This window comes from Purpureocillium takamizusanense, chromosome 3, assembly GCF_022605165.1.
Source record: "Purpureocillium takamizusanense chromosome 3, complete sequence".
Classification (NCBI taxonomy): domain Eukaryota; kingdom Fungi; phylum Ascomycota; class Sordariomycetes; order Hypocreales; family Ophiocordycipitaceae; genus Purpureocillium; species Purpureocillium takamizusanense.
The window spans coordinates 2680748-2693567 of NC_063070.1; the positions used below are offsets into that span (position 1 = coordinate 2680748).

General features: G+C 58.7%; 4 protein-coding genes across 4 annotated transcripts; 2 read left to right on the forward strand and 2 right to left on the reverse strand.

Annotated features, from left to right (window-relative positions):
• Window positions 1–390: 390 nt before the first annotated feature.
• JDV02_004410 (uncharacterized protein) lies at window positions 391–1320 on the forward strand (the record flags this gene model as incomplete). Its single annotated transcript, XM_047985624.1, has 1 exon — window positions 391–1320. The coding sequence occupies one exon, from the start codon at window positions 391–393 to the stop codon at window positions 1318–1320; it is 930 nt and encodes a 309-aa protein (XP_047841601.1).
• Window positions 1282–3151, reverse strand: LGD1 (L-galactonate dehydratase). Its single transcript, XM_047985625.1, has 2 exons — window positions 2689–3151; window positions 1282–2564 (listed from the first exon to the last, which is right to left on the reverse strand). The coding sequence occupies exons 1-2, from the start codon at window positions 2842–2844 to the stop codon at window positions 1368–1370; spliced, it is 1353 nt and encodes a 450-aa protein (XP_047841602.1). The 5' UTR covers window positions 2845–3151; the 3' UTR covers window positions 1282–1367.
• Window positions 3152–4102: 951 nt separating this feature from the next.
• Window positions 4103–8209, forward strand: JDV02_004412 (uncharacterized protein). Its single transcript, XM_047985626.1, has 2 exons — window positions 4103–7733; window positions 7794–8209. The coding sequence occupies exon 1, from the start codon at window positions 4464–4466 to the stop codon at window positions 6486–6488; it is 2025 nt and encodes a 674-aa protein (XP_047841603.1). The 5' UTR covers window positions 4103–4463; the 3' UTR covers window positions 6489–7733; window positions 7794–8209.
• Window positions 6625–8051, reverse strand: JDV02_004413 (uncharacterized protein; the record flags this gene model as incomplete). The annotated part of the gene is made up of 3 exons (XM_047985627.1): window positions 6625–7335; window positions 7459–7644; window positions 7752–8051. 3 exons carry the CDS (start codon window positions 8049–8051, stop codon window positions 6625–6627), a joined length of 1197 nt encoding a protein of 398 aa, XP_047841604.1.
• Window positions 8210–12820: the final 4611 nt, after the last annotated feature.

Genomic DNA, 12820 nt, shown 5'->3' on the forward strand with positions numbered 1-12820 from the left:
CCAAGAGCGACAGCTACAGCAGCGACGCGAGCCGAGGCTGATGGGCTGGCGGGAGAGGCGGATTGAAGATGGAAGACTTGAGGACTCAAAGGGACTTGGACGTTGCGGACGCGAATCCCGGCAGATGAGGTACGTAGTCCGAAGTACCCCTGACGCGGGGCTGTGCCTGCCGCGATGTGGCGTCGCGTCCCTCACACAAAGCCTCACTCAATTCATTGCAGTGGAGCTGGACCCCAACCGCCCCACCATTCCCGCTCGCTGTTGTTCAAACTTCAAAACTGCACCAGACATCAGGGCTAGGGGTTCACGACTTCGCCCAAACATCTCATCATGCACGCTGCTCCATCGAACTTGACCCGGAGGCGAAACGCTGACGGTTGATCCATCGTCATGGACCCATCAGCGCCACAGCTGGCTCGACGCCCAGCACTGGGTGCGTTCATTCCTCCCATCGTCGTCCCTCCCCTGGATGCTCCCCACCACTTCACCATCATCTTCCTCCACGGCCGCGGATACAACGCCAAGGAATCTCTCGAGCCTCTGCTGTCCACACACGTCACCGACCGCGCCACGTTCCAGAAGTCTCTGCCCCACACTCGCTTCGTCTTCCCCACGGCGCCGCTGATGCGGGCGTCCAAGTACCGCCGCTCCGTCATCCACCAGTGGTACGACGGCACGGGCGACTGGGAGCCCGAGGCGCGGGGAGACATGCGGCCCAGCGTGGAGCACATCCACGACCTCATCCGCGCCGAAGCCGAACTTGTGGACGGCGATGCTGGGCGGGTCGTGCTGGCCGGCTTCAGCCAGGGAGCTGCCATGGCGCTGACGTGCATGCTGCTCTGGGAGGGCAAACCCCTGGGCGCTGCGATCGGCTTGTGTGGCTTCGTCCCGGTGTATGATTCCCTGATGGAGCTGCTAAAGGATGATGCCGCCGAAGAGGCTAGTGATGATGGGTACATTGTCTTCGAAGCGGAGGATGACCTCGACATGGCGGGTGCGGAAAGTTCTAGGACACCGCTACAGAGGGCAGTGGCCGAACTGCGACAAGAGGCCGAACTGCCCGAGTTGCCGTCTCCATCACGCTGCTCGTTTCGCGAGACGCCAGTATTCCTGGGCCACGGGAGGCGGGACAGAAACGTCGAGCCTCGTCACGGGCAAGAGGCTGCCGCCCTTTTGACCGAGATGGGCATCGGCGTCGCCTTTGCTACGTACGATGGACTTGGTCATGAGCATTCGCCCGAAATGCTGGGACAAGTCTTATTGTTCTTATCCCAACGACTGAGCCCGTCGTGGATGACCACAGATACCAGCAAAACCTGACCCTCTATCGAACACACCCGCTGCTTGCTACTAGTTGTCGACATACATTAAATCTTGTCCCCCTCCAAGATGGGCCTTGCCTCGTCGCTCGTCCACCAGCTTATACCTTTCTCGCCCGGGTATGTATACCGGTCCATGCTGTCGGCCTTCATCTCGACACTGTAGCCCGGTTCTGTCGGCGTCTGGTAGTAGCCGTCCTTGATAACAGATGGGTGGAGAAAGTGCTCGTGGAGGTGGTCGACATACTCGAGCACGGACACCTTGCCGCTCACGACGACGTAGTCGATGGTGCTCAGATGCTGCGTGTACTCTGGCAGGCCGACGCCGCCCGAGTGAGGGACGATAGGGACGCCAAACTTCTTGGCCATGAGCAACACGGCGAGCACCTCGTTGACGCCTCCGAGACGGCAGGCGTCGATCTGACAGACGTCGATGGCGCCGGTCATGAGTAGCTGCTTGAAGATAACGCGGTTTTGGCACATTTCGCCCGTGGCGACGCCGATACCGTAGGGCTTGAGGGCCTCGCGGACAGACCGGTGGCCAATGATGTCGTCGGGGCTGGTGGGCTCCTCGATGAACCACGGCTTGAAGTCGGCCAGCTGGGTCATGTGTTCAATGGCCTCGGGAACGGACCAGATCTGGTTGGCGTCGACCATGAGGACGTTGCCCTTGTCGTAGCCGAGGACCTCGCGGGCAATGGACAGGCGACGGCGGTCGTCGTCGAGGCTGCCGCCGACCTTGAGCTTGAAGTGGCGGTAGCCCTGTCCGAGCGTCTCGTGCAGCAGGGTGCGCATCTTGTCCTCGCCGTAGCCCAGCCAGCCGGCGCTGGTGGTGTAGGCGGGGACGGCGCGGTTGGCGAGGGCATCGTCGACGCGCCCGGCCTTTCCGGGCTCCTGGGCGCGCAGCATGTCGAGGGCCTCGTCGGGGGTGATGGCGTCGGTGATGTAGCGGAAGTCGATGCAGCGAACGAACTCCTCGGGGGTCATGTCGGCGACGATGCGCCAGACGGGCTTGCCCAGGGACTTGGCCCAGAGGTCCCAGAGGGCGTTGACGACGGCACCGAGGGCGAGGTGGATGACACCCTTTTCAGGGCCGATCCACCGCAGCTGGCTGTCGGAGACGAGGTAACGCCACGTCTGACCCCAGTCAGCGACGAGAGAGGAGAGGGTGCGGCCGCGAAGCCGGTCGGCGACGTGGTCGATGGCGGCGCAGACGATGTCGTTGCCGCGCCCGATGGTGAAGGTCTGGGAGTCGGGTCACGAGCAGTTAGCTGTAGTCCTATCTCATGATACATGAGGGTTCCGGTTGGAACAGCAGCAGGAGCAGCAGCATCCAGCTGCTCCGTCCGTAGGGAGATCGTCCACCTACCATGCCATGGCCGGAGTGGGGTGAGTCGGTCTCGAGTATGCAGTACGCGGCCGAGTAATCGCCAGCGGCATTCATGGCATCAGAGCCCGTCTTGTCGAGCGAGGTCGGGAAGCGCACGTCGCGCGAGCGGAAGCCCGTGATTGTGATGTCAGCCATGGCGACAATTTCTTCTTGCTCTTCTCAATGGTTCAATATGCCGGCTCGGGGCTCGGTGTCGGTCTTGCGGGGAGCGCGGGCCTTAGACGACGACGACGACGACGACGACGATGAGCCTTTTAAAGGGGTTATCACCACTCCACGAGTTCACTCGGGCGTTTACGAGAGTGCGAGAGCTCAGACACGGCTGGAGACGGGAGCTGATCGTGTTGCTATTCCATATACGCGACGGCTGAATATACCCGACGTCGGGTGCCTTGATGAGGATCCAGTGGTTGCATGTACATCATCGTCCCACCTGGCGGGGTCTCCCGTTCGTACTTGCACCCACTGTAGGTAGTGGGGGAGTAGCGAGGGGTTGCGGGGGACCGAGACCGGACAGCAAGCCGGTGCCGCACGACACGCCGCACCTTCCAGTTGATATGGAGGGGGCAAGGCGTGATTGATGGAGAAAATGAATGGCCCGCCGGGTGAGGTGTCCCAGGAGGCTTGTGGCTTCTGTCCAGTCCACTGGGAGCCGCTGATGGTTAGTAAGTCCCGAGTGTCCTGCACAATTTACCAGGGTCCAGCACTTTCACTGCAAGTCGATGCTTGGCCTTGTACTACTAATTCATTCTTTCCGGGCGGGCGGGACGAAGGCCGTCTTCGGGGGGGGGGGATTACCGAGGGCGGGCTGTTGCCTCGGTGCCAGCCTCAACTGCCGATGTGGGTGGTGAGCACGAGCTGCCGTGCGCATACAAAAGATGGATAGGTAGTATTGCAGCGACTAGAACCAGAGGAGTGAGAGTGTCATACTGAGCAGCAAAGCGAATGCGCGCTGTATGGCAACTTGTCTGGCCGTGGTCGCAATGGTGGTGGATTGGATGGACACTGCGCACAAGGTGCAGTAGGGTGTCGGGTGTACAGTGCACGCACTCGCTACCCCGCCACCACCCCGCACTGCTTTGCATTTTGGGGTTTTGGCACTTTCTGCTCTCTGGCCGTCCAAGGGCGACTATAGCGGCGAATGTGTCAAAACCCCAAAATGCAGGGCCGACGACTCGACATGGAAATCGCCCACCTATGCTGCATCCACGCCCCTCGTCGCCTTTTGCTCAGAGATGCGACGTAAGTGCAGCACAATGTCAAGTGAGCCAACTTTAAAGCGAGACCTGCAGGCCGTACAGTTTTGAAGACGTGGAAGCCGAAGCAAGGGCTCCACGGCAAGGACATTCTGCCGACGGGTGTTTTGTACTCAGCCACTCTCACCTTGCCTTCACCTTGCCTTCACCTTGCCGTCACCGATACAGAGACCGGGGTCACCCATCAACTCAGACACGCTACATCGTCAAACACCGGCTTGTCTCTCACCTACTACATTCAACTGCTACGAAGCGGCGCGTCTCAGCGACGGCGAGGTATCGCCATGACGGGTGTCGTTCCACCTTCTTTCCGTCACGGCAGGGTACCGTTACCGAGACGCATGAGTGGGACACGGAGGCTGGCTGGCTGGCTGCCCTTTTCCACATGCGGCAGGTGTGCCTGGAGGATTGATTCCTCGCTCCCCTCGAAACAAGCCGACTCCGCCAAACCTTCTCTCATAACAGCACGGTCGCTTGCCCTCATAGCGCCAGCATCGGATGACGATGGCCGCGTTGAAAGACTCACCTGTGCCGCAGCTCTCCCGCAGGTGCACACGTGCTGCGTGGCCCTGGAGAATAGCATCCCTCGTCCTCGCCGCCTGGCTGCTGACGCGCTTCTCTGCCTCTCTATGGGTATCGCAATCGTCAGGCCTCTGTCGACAACGCGCGACTGCGCACTCGCCGTATGGCCAATTCCCGCAGCCCGACGATCCGTTCGCTTTTCTCCCTTGTACGGCCAAGACTGTCTATCCGCCGCTGGACGACCCGAGCCCAGCGAAGACCTGGGCGAAGCAGTTCGACACTGATCCGCAACACTGGCTCTGGGGGAGTCGTCGGCCGCCGCCTAATTCTGGGAACAGCTCCGACCCCTACTGTGGGCGCGGTATCTTCCTCTGCGGCTATCTGGATGTCCCTCTCGACTACACCAACGCTTCAGAGCCACGCATCATTCGGCTGGCCGTGACAAAGTACCAGGTCTCGGGACTGGCGCGCATCGACGACCATGGAAACGACGTTCCCTCCGCAGGCAAGAAGAGCACGCGGACGATTGTCATCAATCCGGGTGGCCCTGGAGGGAGCGGGACACGGTTCGCGTACACGTCGGCTGAAGAGACGACAGAGCGTCTCAGCCAGGGTCAATTCGACGTCTTGGGTTGGGATCCCCGCGGCATCAACATGTCCCAGCCCATGCTCGCCTGCGTCCCCTACGACGCCGACCGAGACCGCTGGGACCTCCTGACATCACAGACCCTCAAGGAAGTTGGCCGCCCGGAGACGCACCTGAGGCTCCTCGACAGCATGAATGATGCGACCTTTCGCGCTTGTCACGAGCTGCATGGCGATCTGCCTCGCTTCATGTCTACTGCCTTTGTCGCACGCGACTTGGAAGAGATCCGCAAAGCGCTGGGAGAAGACGAGCTGACGGGGTACCTCGTGAGCTACGGCACTCATATCGGCCAAGAATATGCTAGCATTTTCCCGTCAAGCGTTGGTCGCATCATCCTCGACGGCGTTGTCAACGCTAGAAACGAGCGTACTCTCGGGGGCTTCACTTGGCACATGCTGGACAACGTGACAGATGCCTGGCGTGATGGGTTCCTGGGCGAATGCATCGACGCAGGCCCTGCGTATTGCCCGCTGGCCAAGCCACCGACGATGGGCCAGAAGCAGCCGATGACTCTGGATCAGCTGCAAGACCGCCTCGAGTCCTTTATTTACTCCCTTGCCGAGCAGCCGATCCCGGCGTACACCCGGTCCGGTGGTCCGTCCCTTGTCACCTACTCCCAGGTGATCGCCGTCATCTTCAAGGCTCTGTATAATCCTCGAACTTGGCCTGGTTTGGCGGAGATGCTGTCCCAGCTAGAGGCGGGCAATTCGACGCTAGCGGCCGACTTCCTCCAGAAGCGCTGGCAGTACGACCCTACTCTTCCCTGTTCCACCGTTGAGAAAAAGCCAAACTGGCTGGAGCTGAGTTTGCTGGTGATTTGCGCCGACACATACGACGCGCCGCGTCCGGCGAACCCTATCGAATGGTGGCAAGCGTATTGGAACAACGTTACGGCCAGGTCTTGGATCGCGGGGGACTCGGGCTTGAGCTACGTCCTCCCCTGCCAGCGCTTCACCGACTACTGGCCCCAGGTCGCCGAGGTCTACCGCGGCGACTTCAACAAGACGCTCAAAGCGCCTGTGCTTCTCGTTGCCGAGACCCACGACCTAGCCACGCCGCTGCGCAATGCCAGAGAATTGTTGGCCGAGATGGGTCCCGCCAACGCAAGGCTCATTGTGCATCACGGCTACGGACATAGCTCTCGGGACAAGTCAAGGTGCACCGACGCCGCCGTGCGCACGTACATCCTCGACGGAGTGTTGCCAGACGGCACGGAGACAGCATGCTTCGCAGACGAGAGGCCATACCGCTATGCTTCCAATGACGCGAAAGCGCTGGCGGGTCGGCATGATGAATATCTGGCGGTTTGGGCTTCGCATGTGGATGACATGGTGACGCGGGATCCCCGCCGTTAGGATATTCCAGGCCGACCTGGCGACCAGAGTTTTATGATGACATGACAAGAGGTCTACTTGATGAGAATAATGGCATGGTACATTTTGGCTTAACCCCCTTGGCAGGACCCTTCGGTCCTTTGATAAGATCATTCATCTACTGAGTGGCGCCGTTGAACGCCACAAGGTTGACAGTGCCATAAGGCTGATCGACAATGGCATCCCTCACGGCGAGCTCGCGAATGCGATCGCACAGCGCCTGGGTACCTGTGAGACCCTCGAGAGCGCCCAAGTACGCAGCCAGGCCGACAACATGCGGCGTGGCCATGGACGTGCCCGAGAGGGTCGCCTCGCCGCCGCCAGGGCGGAGGGACGTAATCTGCTCACCGGGGGCGAGGATGTCGACTACCTGGCCCCAGTTGGACTGCGCGTAGCGGGTGTCGTCGAAGGCAGTGCCGCCGACGGTGCAGACGCTGGGCTCCGAGGCGGGCGAGTAGTTACCGGCGTCCTGGTTGTCATTGCCGGCGGCGACGCCGACGAAAACGCCGCTCTGGACGAGGGCGGCGGCGACCTCGTTCTCGGCGGGGGAGCGCTGGCCGCCGAGCGAGAGGTTGACGACGACGCCCCTGGGGCAGTCGCCGCGCCGCCGGCGGGCGTCCTGGGCGACAAAGTTCATGCCCGCGATGATGTCCGAGTTGCGGCCCCTGCCGTCGTCGCCGAGGACCTTGACGCCGAAGATCTTGGCCGCCTTGGCGACGCCGTACGTGTTGCTGCCGATGGTGCCGGCGACGTGGGTGCCATGGCCGTTGCCGTCGGTCTCCTGGCCGGGGACGAAAGACTTGATTTGCTGCGCGCGGCCGCCGAAATCCTACCGGGACAGGGTTCTGTTAGCTCTCTTCTCTCTCGTACGCATGCATACACACGAAGCGACGATGTCGTGCTCCATGGGCATCGTGAGTCGAACCGGGGTGTTGAAAGGGGGACCACTCACAGGGAGGGTGTCGTCGATGCCCGTGTCAATGACATAGGCACAGGTGCCGGCACCGGCGCTCTGGTCAAAGACATACGAGTTCTTGCCTGCCTCTCTATGGGCGATGCGGCCCAGGCCCCAGGCCGCGCCGCGTTGCTCAACGAAGCCAGAGATGGACGAGATGCCATCCATCTCAACATAGTCGACCTATTTTTTTTTCTCCATTTTCAGCACTCGTTTTATCATTGCCCCGTCACTGATAGAAAAGCAGCCAGCCCGAGAGCCGACAATAGTAGGTAAGGGGCTCTCCTCACCTCGGGAAGGTCGCGCAGCGAGCTGAGCATCGTCTCGTTTAGGGTCGAAGTGAAGCCCTTGAAGACGTCGCGGTAGATGCGGTCCGCGTCGCCCGTGATCTGGCCCAGGGCCTCGTCGAGGAGCGACAGCGCGCTGTCCTGCTTGAACTTGACAATGTACTTGTCCGGGATGGCGGAGGCGGTGTCCCGTGGCATCAGGAGCGGGGCGGGCGAGGAGCGCTTGGCCTTGCCCGTCGCTCGGATACTGGCCGGGGCGGCCAGCGCCAGCGGCAGGACGGCGAGGAATAGTGACAGTTGCATGGTTGGATTGGGAATGAAGAAAGGAATGACGGGAGAAAGAAGAAGAAGAAGCAGAAAAGGAGTGTGCAATGAACGAATGGACTATGAGAAGAGGCGGTGGTTCAGCAATCCGAGGGAGATGGGCTGCTGGACGCCGGCCTATTTATCTATGTATCGAGCTATAGAGCCATGGTCTTCCGGTTCAAAACTCCATCCAACGTATTCGTACACACAGCGCGTCGTACGTACATCGCTGCCCGTCCGACCTTCCCAGTATGGTAACTGCTCCAACATGCCCACGTCCCTGCCGCGAAGGGCCTCTAGACCACCACGGGACCAGACTTGAGATGCGCGCACATGGATGGCCGGTGGACCATGAACGGAATTATAAGCAGCATCAGGAGTTGAGGTGAGGTTTACAGCTACCCCTTTGATGCTAGTAGCCTCCCCCCGCGTGGGCCGGCCGATCCACGTCTTGGGAGGGACGGACCCTCCTCTTTCATCTCATGAAACCAACTTTTTTTTCCTTTATTTTGATGCCGGGAACGATTGGAACCTGAAGACTACGAGTAGAGAGACTGGGGGAGTGAGTGGTGGAGTCGACAGGGCCGGATGGCTGAAACGTCGAGTCACGAACCCCACGTGCTTGGTGAGCTTGGCGAGTCGTGATGAAGAGCTCAGGCGGCTGGCTACACGCGTGCGTATACGAAGTAGGTCGTTCATACAATGTCTATGTCACTACCCTGAAAGCCTACCAGCCGTGGTCCTATTCACAGATTCTACATTGGCTTTTTTAAGTAAACTTGATGGAGATTTTGGGACCGTCAACTGGCTGACATGCGCTGCAGCCGAAGCAGGTTGATAAGAGTTTTTGATGGTTTCAAATTCGATATCCGACGGGATCGATGGCAGCTTTGCCGGTTTTGTTAGTACTACTACGCAGTAGTTATTAACTAGTCGTGTGGTTCGCGACGATATGAAACGGCAGTTGGGTTGGACCAGCCTAGCGCGCGCCACACCGACGCTTAATTCGATGACCCGCAAACCTCCTGAACTCCTGGGCACCGAAACGGGCGATCCACCGACAGATCCGACGACACGAACCCAGTGCCAGAGTACGTAGCTACACAGTTGGTAGGAGAAGTTGATGTGGCAAGCAGTTGAGCTGTATTAAGGATCGAGGCCTGCTGGAGCTGTTGACCCAGGCCGGGGGCCGGGGGCCGGATCAAATGCGTGCAGTCGGTTCACGTATGTAGTCGCTGTCCGAAACAAGCTGTAGTTGTAGTAGTAGTAGTAGTTTGTTGTTGTACAATTACGTACTGCTACTACTACATGTATGGGAGGGGTGGTGGCGGAACGCGGCTCAGCTGCATCGTCGATCAGGGCGGCGGCGGCGGCGGCTGCCGAAGGGGTGATCAAACGCTGCAAGTGCCGAGATTAGATGCGTCGGTATAGAAACAAAAGTATTTGACGGTGAGCGAGGAACCGCACAAATACCGAGAACCCGTACAGGCAGGTAGCCATTGCCTGTATTAGCCGCCACCAATACCTCGTGGAAAGGTGAGCTGAATTGTTTCCCTTGCAGTATCGTTGTCCATAGCTCCAATGTTGAGTCCTTGACTTTGACAGAGAAACCTATACTACATCAATTGATGTGAGCATTGTATCTGTGAACAGCTCAATCATGGCTGCATTGATCGATCGATGTTCGAGTTCGACAAACGGCAACAGCTCTAACCCCAACCCCGTTCACACACCACTTCACGAGCCGCGTTTGCTGGTCAGTCTTTACTACGGAAAGAGAATTTCGTCCCCCGGGCACGGCACGGTTCATCTACATGCTGCTCTGCGCCTCGGCCACGCTCCGCCACGTTCATCCGTCCGTAATCCTGGGGGAGCAAAACGCCTGGTCCCCAGCCCTCAACATGAGACGGGACCTGGCCTCCTCGGTCTACGAGTTCTCAGCCTCAGCCGACATGGGCTACTACTACGTACGTAAACCGATGCCGCCGCCATCTCCACCCCGGCGATCCCTTTCATCTGCGTGCCGACGAGGCGCGAACCATGCTTCGACCCATGCCCCCGGTCGGGCCCTGCCGCGACCGGTTGTCTAGCTACAAACATATATATACGTACGTACGAGGTACACTGGCACGTTGTAAAAGTTTTCCCGCCACAAACAGGAGGCAAAGTCCCGGTCAGCGGCGTCCAAGACTGCGGTTCAAGAGATTGAGGAGGTAGGAGCCGCAGGCTTCGTGGGCGAGCTTTTGTTGGTGCGCAGGACATGGAGGGGAAGGGAATGGCTTCATCAGGGGTTTATGAAGCAGCACTCGTGGGGAAATTGAGGCACGACACGCAGCATGGTGCTGCAGCTGCACGGTGCCTTGCCTTGCCTTGGAAAAAGTTGGCTTGCTGGTGTCTCACGGCGTCTGCCGATGGACGCATTCGTGGGCGACCTGCCAGTTTGAGGGCGAGAAATGTGCGAAGTAGTGGCGCCCCTTTGCGACGCTCCGTGCAAGCTCATGCAAATTCATTCATGTTCTCCTGAACGGTGCCTCAACGTTGCGCTTTGAGATCCGGTCCGCCGCTGGAGGTGAAAAAACTGGTTTCCTGATTCCCCCCCCCCCCATGTGCTGTACATATTGTTCTGTGTTACTGGATGGTTAACACTTTTCTTCATGGACTCATGTACCTAGAGGTGATAGACCTGCCTGCTCTGCCAATCATCGCAGAACGTGCTGGATCGCGTCATTACGAATGCTCGCATATTTGAGCCCTCCTCGAACGGTCATCTTGACGTGAGCATCCAGGATTGGCGCTGTGGGTGTGAAACGTTCTAGTGCCTTGGAGACAGAGACAGTGTCGTCGCAAGCGCCGCACTCATCCATAGATGTATCGTGATCCGGCGCGCATTGGCGACCCTTGACATTTCATCCGAGCTTGACCTGGCATGTTTCTAGGTTGAGCGTCGCCTTGAAGGATTCCATTTCGTTCATGTCGCCTCCCAGCACTTCTCTGTACTGGTGATGGGATGCGCACCTTTGATAGGGAAGGGGCACGTATTGAATGGAGGCAGCTCCTCGGTCGCCTTGGAAATCTGCTCTCCGGTCATCTGTTGACTCCAGAGCGCCCGCGCGCTACAAGTTGGTCTCGATTTCGATTGATGCCAGTTGCATTTCGTGTCGTGTCAAGTCTCTGCACGGGTGTGAGCCGCCAGCAGCGTCCACAAGACTCGGCAATCTTGGGGTTTACATCGCCCGAGTCAAGGAGCTATGAGACCTCATGCACTTGTTCGCGTCACAGGAGATTCCCAGAGCTTACAATGCTCGAGACCACTGGGCTTCCCGTATTGCACACACGAAGAAACTTGAAGTAAAAGACGACTTCTACATCCGTCTCGGACCGCCCCTGCACTGACTACAAATTACGCACGGCAGAACCGCAAGGACGTGAAACGCGAACGCAGATTGGTCAGCTCAAACTGACATGGAGGATTCGGCACCAAATGAACTCGCACACGGTCCTTTAATGAATGAGGTAGCGCCGTGGAGGGCAGTACGTGGCTCTTGGCGGGTTACCTCAAATGAGTTGACACTGGTGGGAGTAACACTGACTGGAGTCAAATAATCTTGGTGGATGGCAGGAGTTGGGAGGGCTATACCAGACCGGAATCGACGCGCAGTCCAGTCACCTGTTGCGCCTGTTTTTACGAATCAGTTCGTAGCCAGTGCCTGCTTCAATGTTCGTACATGTCAGAGACATGGAGGTTGTCGCCATGCCATAATACATTGTACGTCATACCACGTCCCTCATCCTGATTCCATTACAGTACTGTATGTCGGCGCATTGGCTCAAGGGGCAGTCCCCGAGAACTGCGCCACGTGCGAAACCTTGAGTACGAATGCGGAAGGAGTTGCAGACCGTATAAATGAGGGTAACCATTAGCCAGAAAGCAGACATGCAGAACGAGTAGTAACTTAGTAGTAGTAGGCACCCCACAGACCCCTGCACAGACCTCAAGCTGACATGGATCGTAGCGGCGTACTTAGTTTTAGCAAGCTTATTCTTGCGGCCCATGTAGCGGTTGATCAGCAGTCGGCGTATCTCCAGCCGTTCGACGGGAGGACTGGAGGAACACTGGCTGAGGTCGGACGGGGGCGCAGTTCAATGAGGTCCGCAGCACTACGTATATAAGGGAGGGGAGGGGCCTCTCATCTCACCTGGCTGATGTGCTGGCCCGGGACCCCGTCCACTCGGCTCTACTCATGTAAATATGCACTTATGAGAGGGGGCCAGGCACCGGGTTCATCTTACGGCGTCCGTCTCAGCTGTCGTGATACGACCTACAAACTCAAGTAGTTGTTACTCAAAACCACTTGACGCCACCAGAGGTGCGTAAAAACGAGACGAAGTTGAAAGGGGGATTCCGGGGATGATGCACGCGATCGGTCAGCCAGGTTTGTCCGTTTCATGTTCGCCGAGCATACCCTGGGCCGTGCCTGAGCGTGATCTTCGTACCTGCAAGCCGTCTGGTGCCGGGCCTGTACCTTAGTACACTATGATAGAGCCATCCGGGCTGTGAGCCGATGCAGAGCGCGCCTTGGCTAGCGACTCGAACCGGACAAGCTGCACCGGCGGACATGTACTACTGATAACGTACCTGTACGTTACTAACTTGCTACGTTACTAGCCCCAAAGCCAAGCTTCCAAAGTTCCCGAAGCCACACCAAGGAATGCGGGGAGGCACCAGACCCCTGGAGTCTTGGCCGAATCTAGCAGGTCGAAAGAGC